Genomic DNA, 20,382 nt, shown 5'->3' with positions numbered 1-20,382 from the left:
AGAAAGGTAATGTGACCCCCTCCTCATCCCACTGTTCCCCGGTAAACAGGCTGAGAAGATGAAGGGGAGATGGTGGGGGGAGAAGGGAGTGAGGGAAATTTTGAGGGGAAGGGAGGAGGCTGGATAGTTGTGTGGGGGGTGTGAGGCACTGCCTCTAGGGTCTCTAGGCCCCTCTTCTCCCTCCTTTCTTTTGACTCTCCACTGTCACCTTGTTCTCAACCGCCCCCCCCTTTTCCTTTAGCCTGCTCCTTCCACCTGGCTGCAGGTTCTTTTTTTCCTTCCCCTTCCCCCATCTCTTCTCTTTCCTCACTCTCCATTCCTCCCCACCTCTTTCCCTGCAGAGCTGATGGGCTTTCTTCTGGGAAAGTCAAGCCACTGATGGAAGCAAGAAGCCACTGCTGGCTGTAAAGGGAAAGCACGTGAGTGTGTGTGCGGTGTGTCTGTGTTTAGAGGTGGCTTAGAATGAGGGTCAGTACCAGGAAAAGATGAGGAGGGGGCTAAGACAGGCCCTGAAAGAGGCTTTGAGTCCCTACAGACAGCCCCATCCTGGTTTCAAGTCTCAGGGTGCGGGTGCCCTGCCTGTGCCCATAAGCGCCCCTGTGTCCGCAGTTCTTGTGTGTCTGGTGTGTGTCATTGTCACTCCCCCCTTTCCCTGCCCACGCCCCCGCACTGCTCTCTGCCTGCACTGCAGCCCCCTCCACCCCCCCTCCCTCCCTTCTTCCCTCCCCTCCATTCCTGCAGTGGCTGCTCCCCTGGCCACCTTCCCCTCTCCCCTACCCCCTCCCCATTTCCGTCCTCCCCCCAACCCCGCCCACGCCTGGTCTCCCTTCACCAGACCAGCTAGTTGATGGATTCTCTCTGCGCAATCTGTGCGTCATCGCCCCCAACTCCCGGAACCTCTAGATGTCCAAGCCCCCAGCCCCAGCCCCTTTGGCAGGAGATACGGTCCAAGGGTCTGGAGACAGAAAGGGTCTATCTCTGACGTTGCAGCGCCCCCCCCCCTTCTTCGCTTTCAAACCTTCCCTTTAAGCGGTGGAGGGAGCCGGAGTTGAGTCACCCACACACACCTGCGCAACCCCCTCCCCACCTGGTCTGTTCTCGCCCTCCAAATGTCCTTGGGTGGGGGGAGCCGCGGGAGGGAAAGAAGCTGGAGGAGGATGGAGAGAGGTGGACTGAAAAGGGGTACAGCGGGGCACCGACATGCATGGCATTCAGTTGGACAGAAGGACAGACACACCTTTTTCTTCCGACACGAATTGGTCATGAATAGACACGACCCAGAGGCACGCACACACATCCTCAATTTTCCCCCTTTCTCTTCTGACTCGGACCCTTTCCCATGTGATTACCCAAACCGCAAGATCCACCCATCGGCCGGGGCCCTGTGCCGGCACCCCGCACCGCAGATTCGCAGGCAGCGCCCGCAGATCCGCCTCTCTTCACTAAGGTTCACGCCGTCCTTGGGCGTGTTCCCCTTGGACCGGGCGGTCGCGGGTTAGGGCGCCCGGTCCCCTCTCCGGCTTTCAAATCTTTATCCTCCCCCTACCCAGTATTGATCTCCTACTGGTGCCCACTCAGACGCTGGGGGTGTCCCCTTTCCATTCTGCTCAGCAACACGGGCTCCGCAGCTGCAGGTTGCTTTGTAACCCACCCTCCCGCCTTCTAGCGTCTCTGCATCCACCCTTCCATTCATTCTCCCATTCATTCATTCATCCTTTTCTCATCGTCCTCCTTCATTCATTCATAGCCCCCTGCCCCGCCCGCCCCAGCATTTCATTCATTCATTCATTCATTCATTCATTCATTTCTCCGAGCTTAGCTAGCTCACGCCCCTCCAGCCCAGGGCTCCAGTGCGCAGGCGCAGACCGGGAGCTGCTCCAGTCCTCCAATCACCGGGCGTCCTCCCTTCACCCGGCGCCCGCCCGCTTCCCCATGAATGAACATTGACGTCAATGGGGCGGGGCTTGCCCACGTGACCCCCAGCGCTCCCCTTTATAAGGCAGCGGACTCGCGGGCGCTGTCCAGCGTGCTGAAGTCGGAGCGAGCGAGCAGCCCGGAGCTGTGCGGACCCAGCAGAGCCCAGCCCATTGGACGCCAGACCTCGACCGTCGCTCGTACTCCAGCCATCGCTCGGAGCCAAGGCGGACGGGTCCCGATCTTTCCCCTGTCCCTACCCTACCCCTACCCTCCTCTACACTTTCCGCGTCGTGACACCGGCTGGTAAATACTCCGCTGTCCGTCCCGCAAACCCTCAACACCCGTGGGTGTGAGGGAGGGTTCTCTTCTCGTCCGATGGGGGTGTTAAAACACAGCAGGGGTGCCCCTTGTAAGGGTCCCTGGTATATGGGGGAGTCGCAGCTTTTCTCTTGCTGCTGAAGTCGCCCACGCACCATCCGGGAAGTCCTGCGGGGAGGGAGCAGAGATTTCCCCCCCCCCTTATCCTTGCTGCTTAGTACGTGGGCGCTGGCAGTGAGATGGCTTAGGGAAGGGGGCGAGGAGGCACTGGGTGAGCGAGGGTTGCGGGTGTTCTTTTTCCATTTACACGACTCCAGAGATCGGCATATCTTCCTGGTTTGCTCCTAAACATCCCTCCTCTGGGTAAGGTTAGAGGGATGAGGGAAGCCCTGGAATTTCCTGCTTAAAGGTGGGGGTAGGGACTATAGAAATAGAACGCTGGGAATTCTTACAGAAATCACCTCTTTTTTTGTTCCTTCTATTTTTCAGTCTCTGGCAGCCCCTTGGTCATGAAATCCCTCAGGTTGCGGGCTTCCGTCCTCTTCTTCCTACTACTGGTCAAGGGGCTGGGTGCAGCGCCTCCCGGGCGCCCTGAGGCCCAGCCCCCTCCCCTCAGCTCTGAGCGTAAGGAGCCAGTAGCTGGGGACGCAGTGCCCGGGCCAAAGGATGACAGCACCCCAGAGGTCCGAGCCGCTCGAAATTCCGAGCCGCAGGACAAGGGAGAGCTTTTCCAGGGCGTGGATCCTCGGGCGCTGGCCGCGGTGCTGCTGCAGACACTTGACCGCCCAGCTTCACCCCCGGCGCCGGGCGGCTCCCAGCAGGAGCCAGGAGAGGCAGCGGCAGAAGCTTTGCTGACCGAGACCGTGCGCAGCCAGACCCACAGCCTCCCGGCGCCAGAGACCCAAGCGCCCGCGGCTCCGCCTCGTCCTCAGACTCAGGAGAATGGTCCCGAGGCGGGTGACCCCTCTGAGGAGCTCGAGACGCTAGCGTCGCTGCTCCAGGAACTTCGAGATTTCAGTCCGAGCAGTGCCAAGCGCCAGCAAGAGACAGCGGCTGCAGAGACGGAAACCCGCACGCACACGCTGACCCGAGTCAATCTGGAGAGTCCTGGGCCGGAGCGTGTGTGGCGCGCTTCCTGGGGAGAGTTCCAGGCGCGCGTTCCAGAGCGCGCGCCTCTGTCGCCCCCGGCCCCCTCGCAATTCCAGGCGCGTATGCCCGAGAATGGGCCCCTTCCCGAAACCCACCAGTTCGGGGAAGGACTGTCCTCCCCTAAAACACACCTAGGCGAGGCTTTGGCACCCTTATCCAAGGCATACCAAGGCCTGGGCGCTCCCTTCCCCAAGGCGCGTCGGCTGGAGAGCTCACTCCTGGGCGGCTCCGAAGCCGGGGAGCGCCTACTACAGCAAGGGCTGGCGCAGGTAGAGGCCGGGCGGCGGCAAGCGGAGGCCACACGGCAGGCCGCGGCGCAGGAAGAGCGGCTGGCAGACCTGGCCTCGGACCTGCTGCTCCAATATTTGCTGCAGGGCGGGGCCCATCAGCGAGACCTGGGGGGTCGGGGGCTGCAGGAGACGCAGCAGGGGCGACAGAGCGAGAGGGTGGAGGAGGCGGAGCAGGAGAGACGCGGCGGGGAGGAAAGGGTGGAGGAAGAGGATGAGGAGGCGGCCGAGGCGGAGGCCGAGGCGGAGGAGGCGGAGAGGGCGCGGCAGAACGCGCTACTGTTTGCGGAGGAGGAGGAGGACGGGGAAGCCGGAGCCGAGGACAAGCGCTCCCAAGAGGAGACGCCAGGCCACCGGAGGAAGGAGGCTGAGGGGGCGGAAGAGGGCGGGGAGGAGGAGGACGACGACGAGGAGATGGACCCTCAGACGATAGATAGCCTCATTGAGCTGTCCACCAAACTCCACCTGCCAGCCGACGACGTGGTCAGCATCATCGAGGAGGTGGAGGAGAAGCGGAAGCGGAAGAAGAACGCCCCTCCAGAGCCTGTGCCGCCTCCTCGGGTCGCCCCCGCCCCCGCCCACGTCCGCTCTCCGCAACCCCCTCCTCCTGCCCCCGCCACCGCTCGAGATGAGCTGCCGGACTGGAACGAAGTGCTCCCACCCTGGGATCGGGAGGAGGATGAGGTGTTTCCCCCAGGGCCCTACCACCCTTTTCCCAACTACATTCGGCCGCGAACACTGCAGCCTCCTGCAGCCTTCCGCCGCCGCCACTTCCACCACGCCCTGCCTCCTTCACGCCACTATCCCGACCCGGAGGCCCAGGCTCGGCGCGCGCAGGAGGAGGCAGAGGCGGAGGAGCGCCGGCTGCAGGAGCAGGAGGAGCTGGAGAATTACATCGAGCACGTGCTGCTCCGGCGCCCATGACCCGCCCAGGCCCCGCCCCCGCGCGCCCCAGTCGCGCGCGCCGCCACTCCCCCCTCCGTGTCACTCCTCCGCCCTCTCGGTGTTTGCATGCACCCTGGCCCCGCCCCTCGGCTGCCGCCCAGCCCCGCCCTGTCCCCGGGCCGCCAGGTTCCCGGGCTTTGCTGGGACCTGCTAAACCTCTTCCCGGGTCCGAAGCGCGAACTCCCAAAACTTACGGGCGATCCGGGGCTTGACCAGGCAGGCTGGTGGTTTGTGCGAGTTCCCTCCTCTTCCCTCCCCCGCGGGGAACCGTCCCCGTCTAGTTTCGCTCGGGACGTCCCCGTCCGAAACCGGAAAAGCAGTTCCAATTAATTGTGTGAAAAAGTGTGTCTGTCTCCCGCCCTTCGGGCCTCCCCTGAGCCTCTCTACCCTCTCCAAATCGCTGTGAAGTTACCCGTTCTTTCCCGTTGTAAATACCCCTCACGGAGGAAATAGTTTTGCTAAGAAATAAAAGTGACTATTTTATTAGGACTTTGTTCTCCGTTATTCACCCGTCCCCTTGGGCCTCTTGTGGTCCTTCCCAAGGGGCGGTGAAGGAAGCGCCAACCACAGAGCCAATTATATTCCTTTGGCTCCTACCCCAACCTCCTCCCCAGACCAAAGCGAAGGTTGAGTGGGGGAAAAGATGTGATACTGTATTTGGGAAGAGAGAAGTATTTCATTCATTAAGAAACCCCATTCCCAAGGCAAGGTTAAAGTCCTTAGGACTCTCTAGGTCTTGGCAGAAGAACCAGTTGTCTACAATGAGCCTAGCAAGCTTCTAGTTCAAAATAAAAAGTCACCTCACAGTCTGACTAGGCACTGTGCTCTGGGGATTTTTTTTACCATGGTCCTGGGGGTTCCAACAATTCGCTTCACTTTCTCTGGGAACTCCCAGGTCCTAGGTATTTCACAAGGAGTGTAAAAAGGGGCTGGCAAGACACAGAAACATCCTGCTTTAAGCCATTTCTCAATCCTTTAATAAGCATGAACCCTTGAACTCATTACCTCCCCATATAAAACTGTAACATTAAATACTGCACAAAGAAATTTTAAAAGTGGACCATACACGTCCCCAGGATTTGTCCCTCTCTGGGTGAAGGCAGGGGTAATAGAGGAAATGAACACACAAATCTGTTTGCAGTGAAGGTGACAGATAAAGTACAGGACATCTAAATTTCAACTCCAGATAAACAAATGGACATGTGTTTAGAATAAATGCATCCCCAACACTGCACAGGATGGATATCTGCCATTCATATTTAACTGTATGTCCCCTATTTTTTTTTTCTTCCTAAGCCTGGAAACCTGTTTGTCGAAAAGGCTAATAATGGGCAATGTGCCCTTGTCCTCCTGATGGAAGCCAGTGGCATCCTGTGAGTAGCCCAGTCCTCCTTCACAGAGCCAGAGACAAGTAAAGTCCAGAAATGTTTTTTTCTTTTATTTCAGAAGAAAGGAAATAAAGGCAGATACTTTGCCCACCCCACCCCTTAGCTCCTGCCACACCCAGAATGTCAAGTGGAGGAGCAGGGCCTGTGTCCCAGAAAGTCCGCCCTTCCCCCAGCCCTTCCTTCCCTCAAAGTGGCAAAGTTAGAAAAAAATTAACTATGTTGTTCCTCTCCTGGCATTGGACAAGGGGCCCCAATGCAGCAGAGGAGGAAGTGGGGGCAGGTGAGGGAAAAGCCCCGCCCCCTCCCAGGCAGAGAAGCTGCCCTGGCTGGCTAAGGGGAGGGGTGGAGGTAGGTTTTGGGACAGAGGGGAGAGAAGAGCCCTGAAAACCTTTTCCCTTTAACCTGACATATTTATATATTTACAGTGAAAGGGAGAGGAGTAAGTTTGGGTTAACATCGGTTCCTCAAAGGTAAGGAATGAAAGCCAAATAGCACCCCTGTCTGGGTTATACTTTCCTGCCTCCTAGCTCCTAAAACCTTCCTTGGGAAAGGTAGGGGGTGGAGGGAAGGAATGTTTGAAGGGCCAGAGCCCACAGCTCCCTCCAAGGGTGAGGTGGCAGAGGAGGGGCAGCTGGGTCCCACCAAGAGAAGGGCCCTGGGGGGGATGTGGGAGAAGCAGCCACCATGTCCTGCCTCTCCCCAGGCTCCCCCGTCTCCAGGGCCCGGCCAGTTCGGGTTATGCCAGACCCATCTCCTCCAGCACACTGCGAGGCGATTCATCCTCCTGAGGCAAAGACAGACACAGTGACACAGAGACACCAGGAGGGGCAGACAGGGTGGGCAAGATAACAGCAGTCACGATGAGGCAGGAGTTGGGGTGGGGGAAGCACAGAGAGACATGAGGTGGGGGAGAAAAGCCAACATGAGCCCAAGGCTGGAACGCTATGAGCCCTTTCGGGGAGCTCACTGGCCTCCACGCCCCACCCCTAGCACCCACAGTGGCAAGGAGTCCATCACCACCTAGAATCCAAATCCCAGAGCTGGGGAGAAACAGCCTTAGAACTTGAAGCATAAAGGCATGAAGAGGAAACCTGTTATTCAGAGGGGTTGCAGATGGTTGGGTCCTATTTTTTTGGGAAGGGGTTGTTAGAGATTGGCACCAGGTCCCAGAGGGAAGGTGAACCAGATTGCTGAGAGATGAGTCATTAGGGTCTGAGCAGAGCACTGGTAACTGGGGGTTGTATGTGCCAGGGCACATGTATGTGTGTATATATGTGTATGTGTGTGTGTGTAAGCTGGACCAGTGGGGTGGCAAGCTCAGTTCTGCCCTTTCTCTTCCTGCAGGGATGAGCCCCTGTCGCATCCCCACCCCCCACCCTCATCTCTCCCCCTCCTCAGAGCCAGCTTAGGCCAGCTCATCACTGCAGATTCTGGTGACTCATCTCCCTGCACCAAGACTCAACAGTGGCACAGCAGAGAGGGGGCAGGCAGGAATGGGGCATTAGATAGCACACATCCAACATCCAACATCTAGGCGCCCTCCAACCCAGCCCAAACCTTGACAGCCTTTTGTTCGTAAGAAATAGAGGTTTTTGAGTGTGTGTGTGTGTCTGTGGTGAGATGGTGACAAATGTTAGAGACATAGTTCCACTGGTAAAGGATTCACCTACCATGCACAAGGCCCTGGGTTCAATCCCCAGCAACACACACACACACACACACACACACACACACACACACACACACACACACAAATGGGGATGAAATCAGGGAAGAAAAGTCTGATCTACCATCTATCTCTTCTCCAACTCTCTGAGAAATCCTTAAGGCCAAGAGAAGTGTTTAAGGAGTCAAAGAGATTTGGCCAGGACCAGAGACTCCTTGGGTCTTGGAGGAGGACAGAGCTTGGAAGGAGGAGGAGACAATTAGTAAGGAGAGCCATCAGCTCTACCTTCCACCTTGTGGGATCAGGGCTTGAAGGCAAGCTGTACAGTTGGGCGTGGTGGGGGCTAGACACCACAGGGAGGGGGCCCCGTCGTAGATGAGAAGAGTGTCCAGGAGAGGGAAGGTCCCCTCTGCCACAGTACTCATCCTCCTCACTGTCCCTGCTCCATACCTCCTGTAGCAGGTCGGCTTGCTCAATAGCCTTCAGCACACTCTTCTTGGAGGTGTCCTGGACATCCCCCCCCATCAAAAATTCATCCAGGATGAAGTAAGCCTTCTCAAAGTTGAAGATGATATCCAGTTCGCACACCTGGGAAAGGGCAGAGTTGAGAGTTGAGATGCACCCCAGTCTCCCACTGCCCACCTTGGTTTCTTGCTGCCAGTCTCAGGCCCACTTAACCCTCAGGCCTTAGTACTTAGTTTGGATTTTTTTCTCCCTTTCCTGTTTTTTTTTTTTTTTATTTTGTGTTTTTTTTGAGATGGGGCCAGGTTTATGTAGCTTGGTGCTGCAATTACAGGCAAGTGCCACCACACCCAGTCTTCTTCCCTTCCTCTCGCTTTTTTCTCTCTGATCCTAAAATAGTGGTTGTCCCAATCTATCCTTGTCTGTGATTCCTGTTGTCTTTCCCATAAGATCTGTGGCTTTTTTCCCACTAGAGGCTGGGCAATTCTCCTGCCCAAGGGAGGCGCTGTGCGGAAGGGAAGGAAGAGATCCTGGTCCATGTTGTGTATGACCTGAATCCCAAGCAGGGCTGTGCCAATACTAAGTTAGATGTACACATCAGGGAATATCTCTGAGCTTCAGTTTTCCCATCTAAAAATGGAGATACCAACACCTACCTATAGGACAAATGAGGAGCAAACAAGAGAACTCAAAAGAGATTTGTAAATTTTTAAGCGGGATACAAATTATGAAGTCTTTACTATGCTACATCTAAGATATGAACTATCTGCCAAAGCCCAGAAAAGTTAACTGGAACTCTTTGGGGGTGGGAGTCTAGGCATCACTGTTTTTTGAAAAACTCTCCAGAAGATCTAGTACAAAGCCAAGGTCAGGAACCACTGCCAAAATCTGAACTTGGTCTCTGTCCTTGGACTGAGCTCCCTATGGAGATTAAGTGCCAGATTCTGCCCTCTCCCTCCCCCCTTCTCTCCATCCCAGAGCTGATTAAGGGACCTGGCTAATAGGCTTAGAGCTTAAAAAGGGAGATTAATATAAGTTCTCACGGCTCCAACTTCAACCCTCCCCTGAGACTTCCAGGGCAGAGACTAGATAGATGGGCTTTCCTCAAAGTTTAGCACAAAGAGGGGATTGCTGGGTATGGAAAAGGGAGACTTACACTGCCAAAGTATTTGTCCAGGAGCTCGACATATCGGTGGATCAACTCCAGTGTGATAAGCTCGTTGTCCTGGCCCTCAATGGCACAGCAGAAGTACAGGCTGGCATACCTGAGAAGGGGGCACATGAGGCATATCTGGAAGTTGGCTTTGGGACCCAGGCAATCTGGGCTTGAACCTCTGACCAGCCCAAGGTCTGTGTCCTGACTGAACACAGGCAAACACAAGCAGGGCAACCTCAGAATATGCAGAGTAACTCATTCTGTCTCTTGCTGCCCTCAGAAACAAGCAAAGATTCATGCTCTTTCCTTCCTGGCCTCTGACCTGCTCAGTTTGACTCAGCAAAAACCTGAACCAACTAATTCACCTGCTCAGAGAAGGAACCAGAGTGTGTGCGCATGTGTGTATGTAGATGTTAGGAAAAGTGGGGCAGGGCTCTGAATAATGAATGAGATTGCAAGGGACATGTGTCATGGACAAGATAGAGCCTGACAGAAGTCTGTGCAGGAGGCAAGAGTCAGGCTCGAGCAAAACCAAGTGGAGAACAAGAATTGCTTCAAGGGGGAGTTTGGAAAGTAACAGAAGCTGTTGTTTATCACTGTCTTCCATGTGTCCTTAGCTCTCAGTTCTCTCTGACCTTAGACACACTTATTTCTCAGCGATTTTAACCCACTGCCTAACTCCAATCCAGCAGTCAGAAAGTAGGTGGAGTGTCACCTCTTATAGACAACTTTGAGGTCTCTCCACTCCAAGAAGCTGCACATCTTGGGTTTGCGAGCCAGAACAACCTGCATAAGCTCCCGAACCATCTTCTTTCTTTCCTTGTCTGATGTGGCCAGGTACCATTTCTGCAGCCGAAGCTTCCCCTGCCGGCTGAACAGCAGCATGAATCGCATCTAGAGGAGAGGGAGGACCAGAGCTGAGGGGCAGTGATTTCGTTCTGAGTCGCTTTTCTCCGTAAACACTCCAGTCTAGTCTTCTCTACTCTCAGCTCCTACTTGTTTCAAAAATCTAGCCCAAGTCAGGTGCCAGTGGCTCACATTTGTAATCCTAGCTACTCAGGAGGCAGAGATCTGGAGGATTTTGGTTTGAAGCCAGCCCAGGCAAATAGTTAAAAAAGACCCTTTCTTGAATAAACCCATCACAAAAAAAGGGCTGGTGAAGTGGTTCAAGTGGTAAGAGTGCCTGCCTAGTAAGTGTGAGGTGCTGAGTTCAAACCCCAGTGCTGCCGAGAAAAAAAAAAATCCAGCCCCTTGCTGTAAATTCTGGATATTCCCACCAACAGGAATCTTTCGTTCTGGGGGAAGTTGGAGCTTCTGCCTCTCATTTGGGTTCAAATCCTGGCTCTCCTAGTTCGGTATGGTCTTTGGAAATTACTTTATGTCTTTCATCCTCAGTTTCTTTATCTGTAAAATGGAAATGATAAAATTACCTTCCTTATAGAGCTGTTAGAGGGATTAAATGAGTTGATATATGTAACAGTGCCTAGCACATACTAGGCACTATATAACATGTTAGATATTATTACTATTCCCTGATGGCTTGTTTCCTAACTCTAATTTCCAAAGGAAGCAAAATGTCAGCAAAGTGACAAGCAAATCATAGTGATGCCAAAGAGATGCCAGTTATCTTCTATTGTCTGTCTATTCACTGCCATGTTGATTGGGTATCTTGTCTGTTACTTCAAATCCCCACCTAGCCTTAGCCACAAGCTGTGGCTGATGTCCCCAACACACTGCCAGCCACTGTTAGGCCCACGATATCCTTCTCCACATATGGACATAGATCCAACACCACATTTGCCATCAGGAATGTTCAAATTCCACCCTTCTCTTTCCTCAGCCACCCATGCACTTGGTCCCTATATTTATTTAATATTATTAATTTTTTTTTTGGTGGAACTGGGGTTTGAACTCAGAGCTTCATGCTTGCAAAGCAGGCGCTCTACTATTTAAGCCACACTTCCAATCAATTTTGCTCTGGTTATTTTGGAGATGAGATCTCTAACCTTGATCCTCTGATTTCAGTCTCCCAAGTAGCTAGGACTATGGGCATGAGCCACCAGCGCCTGGCTTGGTCCCTATAATTTTCACTTAACTTTTCTTTCTTTTAGGATACTCCTGCTATGACCCACTCTTTCCCAGATACCAGGTGGCCAGTCTCCCTTTCAGTTCCTCACTGGGGACATTATCACTCAGGGTGGCTCCCCTAGGGAATATCTGTAGATCAAAGGGCATGCTTGGTGGAGTGTGATGGGGTGCAGAGCTCTTACTACCCAGTGCGCCCCAGCTTTCCAGTACCAGGGCTCCAGGCGCCACATCGTGGACTCATTTTCCAGCAGTTCTCCTCTCCGTGGACATTACCAGGGCTGGAACTGGGGTGTGCAACCGTACTAGTTTAGTAAGCTAAAATTAAAATTCAGGAGAATTGTCTCCTCTCACCCCTCCTCCCCCGCTGTGCGCCCCCTTGGTGGTGGATGAAGAGAACCGAGGGGCGCAAGGGAGACTAGCAAGTCTAAAATCGGGGGTGGGGGGGTGGTGGGAGTAGCTAGCAGGAAGACGGAAGGCCTGGGTTCCGGAAAAAGAACGGGTTAAGGGGGAGGGGGAAGGTGCAGCTCTAAGAGCACCGGACCTGGGGATCCCAAAGCCTGGGTCCCCGACAGCAAATCGTGGAGCCCACGCCGCCTGCACATCTCAGCCCAGCTCTGGGCTGAGCATGGCCAGGAACCCCGGCAGGGCGTTCACTCCTCAAACCCGGAAACTATCCTCTCCCACACTCTGCTCCCCCATAAGCCCTGCTCCAGTCGCACTGAAGAGGGTTTCGGTGACCCGCGACCTCTGCTCCCTCCCTCCCCGAACAGACCCTAGCGACCCTCTCCTCCAGCCACTTCCCTGCGGCAGTGCTCGGGGTCCCTTGGACCGAGTGCCAAGACCGGAGTACTTCTCCGAGCTCTGACGGTCCTGTCGCCCCCTAATCGGTCCCCTTTCGCCCTACAAACGTGTCCCCTCCCCGCCCCTCTCCCGAGTGCCATTTCCAGCTCTTCCTTCTCAGGCCGGCTCGCCCACCGGCTCAGGGAAGTGGGGCTTTTGAGGACTCGAGGGAAGACAGAGCGACTCCCTCCAAGGGCGGCCCCCGAGGACCCCCGCAGGTGCAGCCCACGCCCCTCGGTTCCCCCTCCCTTCCCTCTTTGCACAACCTACCATCCTGCAGCCTCCGGCTCAGCGCGTCCCTCTTCGGCCACCGTAGGCGCCAGCTCCACTCCCTCTCTTATCCTTTCTCTTCCTTCCCTCCCTCCCGGCTGAGGCCCCGCCCCATTCCGCCCCGGATCGGGAGACCCATCGCGCAGCGTACTGCGCAGGCGCCAACGCTGCAGCCGCGCGCGGGCGGGGCTGGAGGCGGAGAAGCGGAAGCCATGGCAACCAGGTCCTTGACTTCAGCTTAGAGAAGCTCGGTTGTCATGGTAACAAGGTTGTCTTGTGGGTTGGATGGAGGATGGTGGGGAAGAGGACAATGCGGTCCTCGCGCTTTGGAGCCTTAGGGGGGGAAAAGGCGGGAAAAGGGGTGAGAGGTGAATGAGACGATCGATGGAGTTTGTGAGGGTGCAGGGAGGACTAATGAAAGGGAATGACACTTGTGAGGGAACAGGGTGAGAATTGGATGTAGGAGAGGGGGAATAATATGGAGAACAGGAAGATAAAGGGTAGTGGTGGGGCAGCAGACACCACTCAAGAGAAATGTGTAGAAAATGAGAAGGTTGAGAGGTATAAGAGAAAAGGGGGTGATGTAGAAGGAATGGAATGGAGGCTGGGGGTGTATCTTAGTGACAGAATGCTTGTCCAAGATCTAAGGAAGATCGTGAAATAAGGCAAAAGGGGAATAAACAAGAATGATTTTTTGGCGGTACTTCGATTTGAACTCAGGGTCTCACGCTTGCTAGGCAGGCACTCTACCGCATGAGCCACTCCACCAGTCCCTGCCTTGTGTTGGGTATTTTTGAGATAATGTCTCTTGAACTATTTGCCTGGGCTGTATTTGAACTACGATCTTTCTAATCTCTGTCTCCTGAGTAGCCAGAGGTGAGTCACTGAGGCCAGCTCAAAGAGATTCTTTTTTTCTTTTTTTTTTTTGCAGTACTGGGGCTTGAACTCAGGGCCTTCACCTTGAGCCACTCCACCAGCCTCCTCCCCCCTTTTTTATGATGGATATTTTTCGAGATAGGGTTTTGCGAACTATTTGCCCAGGCTGGCTTTGAACTGCTATACTCCTGATCTTGGCCTCCTGAGTAGCTAGGATTACAGGTGTGAGCCACCAGCACCCAGCTCAAAAAGATTCTTAAAAGGTTAGCATGAGCCAAAACTAAAAAGGGACAGATGTAAATTAGACTGAGGAGTAAAAGTGAGGAGGGTGTAAATAGTACAAATTACACCCTCCTCACTTTTAGCTCTCTCTGTAAACTAAAGGAATAAGAATTTAAGAGAGGAATATTTTGTTAGGTTGAAAAATTAATACTATTGTGCCCCCCTTGTCCTTGGGAATTATATTCCAAGAACAGAAACCAATATTCCTGAAACCCTGGACTGTAGCATACCCTGTATATACTATGTTTTTTCATATACATACATACCTATATACCTATGATAAAGTTTAATTTATAAATGAGGTACAGAAATAACCTAACAACAGTAACTAATAATAAAATGGAACAGTTATAACAATGTTCTGTAATAAATTTGCAACATTACAACTCTTGTGCTTTGGAGCCACCACTGGTAAAATACTGGATACCTGAGCATAATCGCTGTGGTACTGCTACAGTGGAACTGATAACTGAGATGGCTAAGTGACTATTGAGTGGGTAGTGTATTCAGTGTAGATATTCTAGACAAGGAGATGATTTGGGATGGAGCAAGAATCATCAGAATGGTGTGCGATTTGAAACTTGTGAGTTGTTTACTTCTGGGATTTTTTGTTTAGTATTTTTAGACTGCAGTTGGCTGCAGGAAATTGAAACCACAGAAAGTAAAGCTGGATAAGGGGGAAAACAATTGTATCTATTTCTAGATAGTTGTTGGCAACATATGCTGTACTATTTTTGAGGAGCTAAAGACAGGTAAAGACTTACCTGTCTTCACTTTGTTTTTCTTGTTCTTTGGTATGGAGGGGGCAACTCCATAGTGGCAAAATGTTGGAGGGCTAATTAACCTGGGATGCAATTTTTTTTAATCTCTAATCCTTACTAAGATGTATAGGCTCAGGTGAGCCATTGAACTCTCCATCTTATTTTAAAAAGGAAGACAGCAGTATATATTTTGTAAGGTGGTTCTGAGGATTAGAGGTAATATATAGAAAGTAAATGGCACACTGTAAACACTTGATAATGGTAGTTATTATTTTCCCTTCTCAACTTATTTCCTCTTTTATTTTTTTCTTCCTTTTTCATTTTCCTTTCTCCTATCTATAGCTTATGCTTGCTAACTGGGTAGCAAAGATATATGGCATATGCCAATGGGATATCTTGCCAATGGCATAGATAGGTGGCTGAATTATCTTGGAATTATTTATTAGGTGATGAATAAGGTAAATAAAGCAAGTTGCTAGAATTAGAAAGTCTAAATCATTATGGAGTGGAAAGAAGGACTAGAAGAAAGAAGGCAACACAAATAAAAAGAATTATGCCCATCATAGAGAGGCAGAGGAAGTATATAACAAAGTAATGAACAGTGGGATAAAAGCATGCAGTAGAGAGCTAGCCAACAGCCTGTTGGAGTTTAGCCTTGAACTCACAATCCTCCTGCCTTAGCCTCTTACGTGCTGAGATTGCAGGAGTGAACCACCATCCCCAGTCCTACCAAAATCTGGAAGCTCTAGAGATATAAAATTCTACAGTCCTTGGAAAGTGACATGTTGTAGAATTACTCATTTCAATGTGATATATCTAACTGCAGAAGATCATGAGAAAATTGTTAAAATATGGCTTTTGTTCATGTCAAAAAACAAATCAAAAAAAGAAAAAAGAAGAAGAAAGAAAGCAGATAAGGTGTGCTGGGGGCATGGCTCAAGTTGTAGAGCACCTGCCTAGCAAGCACAAAGCTCTGAGTTCAAACCCCAGTGCCACAAAAAAAAAAAAGAAAAAAAAGAAAAAACAAATCGAGTGACTGAGACTGGTTGGAAGATCATGGACATATTTCTTCATCATTAGTGAGTGATGGATGTAGAGCATCTCTGAGCTAGTTGGTGCATGGAGATGTGTTTAGATTTGATACAGTGGGCAATTGGGAGTCATTATGGTTGTCTGAGCTGGTGAATCACTTCATGAAAGCTACATTAAGAACATTAATCATATAGTAATACGTGGAACAATTTGAAAAGACAAATGGAAGTCTGGAAGATCATACAGGAAGTGGTTTGGGGAATCCAAGCACAAGGATAAAAATGGGACCAATCAGCTGAAGTTGACCATTTGTATAAGTAGGGAAGAAGGGAGAAGAATTAAAGATGAACCTGGAGGATCAGTGATTCCTTTTGTATAAATTGGAAAAATGGAAGAGATAAGATTCTCCTTTGGAGCTAGTGATGTTTATATTGGCATCCTCCAAGCTATGCTGACACCCCTATATCCACACCTTCCCTTGTGTGATTGTAGAGATGGTTCCTGTAGTGGTTGGGATGGAGGTCCAGATGGCTCCTGATGCTTCTGTTTTTATGAAAGTATGAGCCATGTTTTTCCCTCGTGTAATGCTCTGTGCACCCACTCTTGGCCTATTCTTTAAGTACCTGTCTTAGTCCATTTATGCTGCTACAATATAATGCTTCAGATTGAGTAGTTTTTAAACAGCAGAAATTAATCAGGCATGATGACTCATGCTTGTAATCCCAGCTACTTGTGAGGCAGCGATCAGGAGGATCTCAGTTCAAGGCCAGCCTGGGCAAAAAGTTGGCGAGATCCCATCTCAGTAAGCTAGGTGTGGTGGTATTTGCCTGTCATCTCAGCTACAATGGGAGGCCACAGTTGTCATCCCAGCTATAATGATCTTGGTCTGAGGCTGTCCCCTGGCCAAAGCACAAGAGCCTATCTGAAAAATAAGTAGAGCAAAAAAGGGCTAGAGGCATGGCTCAAGTGATAGAGCACTTGCCTAGCAAGCATGAAGTCTTGAGTTCAAACCCCAGTGCTGCCAAAAACCCCAAAGAAAATAAAACAAAAAATAGAAAGAAAATAAAACAAAAAAAAAAAGAAATTTATTTCTCAAAATTGTCCTAGATCAAGGCACCAAGAGGTTTGGTTATGAGGGTTGCTTTGTGCTTCCAAGATGGTACCTTGTTGCTGTGTCCTCACATGGTGGAAGAGACCAGGGCAAGGGTGGTAGAAGAAAAGAAAAGAGAAGAAAAAAGTGTGAACTCTCCCCTTCAAATCCTTTTATAAAGTACCCAATCCCATTCACAAGGATTGCTCAATTACCTCCCAAAGCCCACAGCTCTTAATAATCAACATGAATTTTGCCATCATTCAAACCATGGGAGTAGTTCATAGTTCCCTGACGATGTCACTGGCAGTTTATTTTTATTGTTTTGAGAAATCCTATGGGACTTTGTCATATGCTGTTCCGTGCAGTCCTAAGGATTTGAGTATTTTCTGTGGTAGATGTTTATCATTCTTTTTCACCTCCCAGGCTCTAACTACCCTCTTAGAGTTTGAGAACTCCCCATCTAGACACCCCCACATTGTACCATTTGAAATGTCTAGAGCTTCTTTTGCAGCCTTCTTTATGGGTATAACATAGGCATGGTCTGCTGGGCTCTGCCTATCCATGTGCTTGCCCATTTTTTGGTCTAGGAGAGAATGGAAGTCTCTGGCAGAGGGTCAGAGCAGGTGGCAGTACAGTGGCCCTGACGGTGTCCTGTGTCCAGTGAGGGGAGGGGTGGGGGACACAGGTATGATTTGAGACATTTTCCTAGTACGAGATTTGATTCTCTGGCTGTCATGGAAATTCTCCAAGCTCCCCAATTTCCATCTGGGATTCAATTAGCCAAAGCTGGTTTCTGCTGCAGGTAACTGAGAACTGCCTGGTAAATTTCCTTATCATGCCCTATTGTCTGCCAACCTAATATATGAGTCAGTCTCATCTCTTCATCTTGGTTGCAAGCTCCTTGTGGGATGGTGTCATAGGCATCTTTCATTTCTTCCCATCATCCAGCATAGTGTGTGTTGACTAGCTTCAGTTCTGATCTGTATAGATGTTTATTGTTATGGTTTGAGTGCACCCCCCCCAATTCCTGTGTTGGACTCTTAATTCCTCAATATGATGAGTGTTGGGTCATTAGGACGGATTAATGCCTTTCCCACTGGTAGGACATGAAGAGTCACATGAAAGCCTGGCTTATTCAAGGGACATAGATAAGAGTTGTGTAACTAGACCAATGTATGCAAGAGAAGGAGAAAACACTGGCTGGGTTATCAGAGGAGGGAGGGAGCAACAGAAACCAAGTCAGCAGCTTGAGACTTCATTCTCACATGTGTCCTTTGAACCTGTCTTTTGCCCTAAGTTTGCCTTTCTGGATGTTTTCTGGAATGTTCTACTACTGCCTACCTACAGACACAAATCCATCTCTAAACATCCTCTCCTCTGGCAAGCCCTTACATTCTAGTCTAGACTATAACAATCATTTCTAGAATGTTCCTTTCAATCACTCTTGCAATGGCTTGGATGGCTTTTCAGCTTTCTGGCATCTGTTTGCCTTAGGTATGGATTTTAACAAGCATTCCTTATACTTTTTATTTTTTTAATGCTTCACAGTACCCAATATAAAGTTCAGCCTTTAAATAAATTCTTGTTCAATTGAATGAAGTTCAAACTTGGCAAGATTTTAGTTGAAGCCATAGCTACTTTGCTCCAGAGTGGAGCCTTGTATTAGAGTCAAAGCGCCATCTGGTGGCTGGGGAATAACAGATTCCATCCAGGAAGTTGTGTGGACTGACTTGTATAAACACAGGTGGTGATGGTGACTTGGCACATGAGGGTACCACCAATATATTTGATTGTGTCAGAGCCCTTCTTGGTGTCCAGGGTGACTTGTGCCTATTCACAGATATCCCAGAGAGAGGCAATAGTGTAGCAGCAAGAAAGACAGAGATGTCCCACTACCTGGACTGTTAAGTAATAATGATAATAACAGCAGAAACTGTTGCATATTGGCATGCACAGGACAAGGCAAGAGGGTCACTAATGCCCAGGAGTTCAAGACCCAATGAGGCAGCATAGACCATGTCTCAAAAATAATACTTCTCAGGCTGGGCGCTGGTGCTCACACCCGTAATCCTAGCTACTCAGGAGGCAGAGATCAGGAGGATGGTGGTTCGAAGCCAGTCCAGGCAAATAGTTCGAGAGACCCTATCTTGAAAAAAATCCATCACAAAAAGAAGGGCTGGTAGAGTGGTTCAAGATGTAGGCCCTGAGTTCAAGCCCCAGCACTGCAAAATAATAATAATAATAAAATACTCAGGGATAGCAGAGTGACTGAAGTAGTAACATACCTGCTTAGTAAGTAGGAAACCCTGAGTTCAACAATCAGTACCGGCCAGTAATAATAATAGTTCTCCAAATAACAACAGCAAGTTACTCAGCCCCTCTGTGTCTTAAGTTTCCTCATTTCTACATAAATGTCTGCCACTATCATTACAACAAAACTTACTTGTAAACCACTTGTAAAAATGGTTTGACTGGGAACAATGGTGTACACCTTGAATTCCTGTACTTGAGAGGCCAAAGTAGTTGGATCTCCAGTTTCAGGCCAGCCTGGGCTACATAGTGAGACCCTACCTCAAAGTTGGGGGAGGATGTTAGAAAACAAATCTTGTCTCCTTGACAAATTTCATCTTAAAAGAACATTTTTACCATGGAGGGATTTACAACATTTATACTCCTTGCCCGCCCATAAGCAGATCAATAATTCCACTGTGTGAGGTTTTCAAGGAATCTGCAGGAATAGCAGTTGGAGGCAGATCTTGTTAGCTTTTCATCTCTAAAGAGACAGAGAAAAGAAGAACTTTGAGCAGCCAAGGAAGGGGGCCAAGGCAAAGTCAAACAGGGCGGTCAGGCCTCATGCTGTGAGGCCACCTCATCTTTGTCCTCAAGATCCCTGAAAAGAGCGAGAGCCTGTTAAATGGGGCAGGCCCTGGTGCAAATGTCCTCTGTGGTGAGGGGGCTCTTTGAAGAATCCTTTTTTTCTTGAGTCCTCTCAGCATGTTTGAACAGTTTTTGAACTGTATACTGCAAAATTAGGGCTTACTTGTCCTGCTTTTGGAAGCATTTTGTGCAGTCTCTAAGTTTCTAAGAAAATCTGTTATAAATAGGTCACTCTTCAACAGCTCAATGCCTAGAATTGGTCACATTTTCAGGGCATAAGGAGGTCAAAGGATACACCTGGGTTGTAATGTCCCTGAATTCTTGGACTGTTGCCTTCATAACCCCAGCTACCCATTATGAGCCCAAAGAGGGTCCTGTATAAGAGGAAGAGGAATAATCTAGTATCAGCTGAAGTTTTGGCCACAAATCTCAGTGTAGAACACTCTTGTGAACTCAATCAAGCCACATCTGGTGTTTGCAACTCAGGGCTAAGCCAGCAAATCTAGTGGCACTATGGCCTTTGAGTCTCTAGTTTCACAACCATATTTTGCCCTACAAAGCTTGCCAGTTGCATAGTGAGACTATCAGAAGAATTATGAAAACTCAGGAGGGTACAAGACAGCTTCTCTCTCTAAAGCGGGAAGTAATGTTACTGAACAACCCATTCCAGATCTCTTGCCCCAGTTCCCTCTCGGTTTCAAGAAGAGAAGACCCTTCCAAGTTAGATTTGACTTTGGGGCTCCTCTCACTACATCAAGAGTCTTATGAGAGAAGAGAAAGTTGGATAAAGGCAAATAGAAGAGAAAAATCCATAAAAAGAGGCCCTCCCAACAACTGTATCTCCTTTGAATATCATAACCCATCATGATGGAGGTGCCCAAGGATGCTCTGGATTAACCCTAAAAAGGGAAACAGGAATAAGAGAGGCAGTAGGAAGGCCTTTAATACATGTTGAATGTTCATTAGTTCACAGTC

The 20,382-nt window shown here is 50.3% G+C and overlaps 2 protein-coding genes across 3 annotated transcripts; one reads left to right on the top strand and one right to left on the bottom strand.

Annotated features, from left to right (window-relative positions):
• Positions 1-361: 361 nt before the first annotated feature.
• Vgf (VGF nerve growth factor inducible) lies at positions 362-5,099 on the top strand. Of its 2 annotated transcripts, XM_020173691.2 has the most exons (3): positions 362-419; positions 2,000-2,220; positions 2,725-5,099. In XM_020173691.2, the coding sequence occupies exon 3, from the start codon at positions 2,745-2,747 to the stop codon at positions 4,593-4,595; it is 1,851 nt and encodes a 616-aa protein (XP_020029280.1). In that variant the 5' UTR covers positions 362-419; positions 2,000-2,220; positions 2,725-2,744; the 3' UTR covers positions 4,596-5,099. The 2 variants fall into 2 exon arrangements, with proteins under 2 accessions (XP_020029280.1, XP_073931748.1); XM_074075647.1 differs by lacking the exons at positions 362-419; positions 2,000-2,220 and adding an exon at positions 2,235-2,598.
• A 933-nt stretch (positions 5,100-6,032) lies between these two features.
• Positions 6,033-12,590, bottom strand: Ap1s1 (adaptor related protein complex 1 subunit sigma 1). The gene is made up of 5 exons (XM_020173687.2): positions 12,487-12,590; positions 10,004-10,182; positions 9,289-9,397; positions 8,121-8,258; positions 6,033-6,788 (listed from the first exon to the last, which is right to left on the bottom strand). Exons 1-5 carry the CDS (start codon positions 12,487-12,489, stop codon positions 6,741-6,743), a joined length of 477 nt encoding a protein of 158 aa, XP_020029276.1. The 5' UTR covers positions 12,490-12,590; the 3' UTR covers positions 6,033-6,740.
• Between the last annotated feature and the right edge of the window lie 7,792 nt (positions 12,591-20,382).

This window comes from Castor canadensis, chromosome 6, assembly GCF_047511655.1.
Source record: "Castor canadensis chromosome 6, mCasCan1.hap1v2, whole genome shotgun sequence".
NCBI lineage: Eukaryota > Metazoa > Chordata > Mammalia > Rodentia > Castoridae > Castor > Castor canadensis.
This window is presented reverse-complemented; position numbering and strand designations above follow the sequence as displayed.

What these genes read in the sequence shown, in the direction of transcription:
- Vgf (XM_020173691.2), top strand. Translation starts at nt 2,745, where the DNA reads ATGAAATCCCTCAGGTTGCGGGCTTCCGTCCTCTTCTTCCTACTACTG.
- Ap1s1 (XM_020173687.2), bottom strand. An exon ending in TGGACAAATACTTTGGCAGT is followed by an intron (nt 8,259 to 9,288) that starts GTAAGTCTCCCT and finishes GCCCTTTCCCAG; the next exon opens with GTGTGCGAACTGGATATCAT. An exon ending in AAGCCGACCTGCTACAGGAG is followed by an intron (nt 6,789 to 8,120) that starts GTATGGAGCAGG and finishes TCTTTGCCTCAG; the next exon opens with GAGGATGAATCGCCTCGCAG.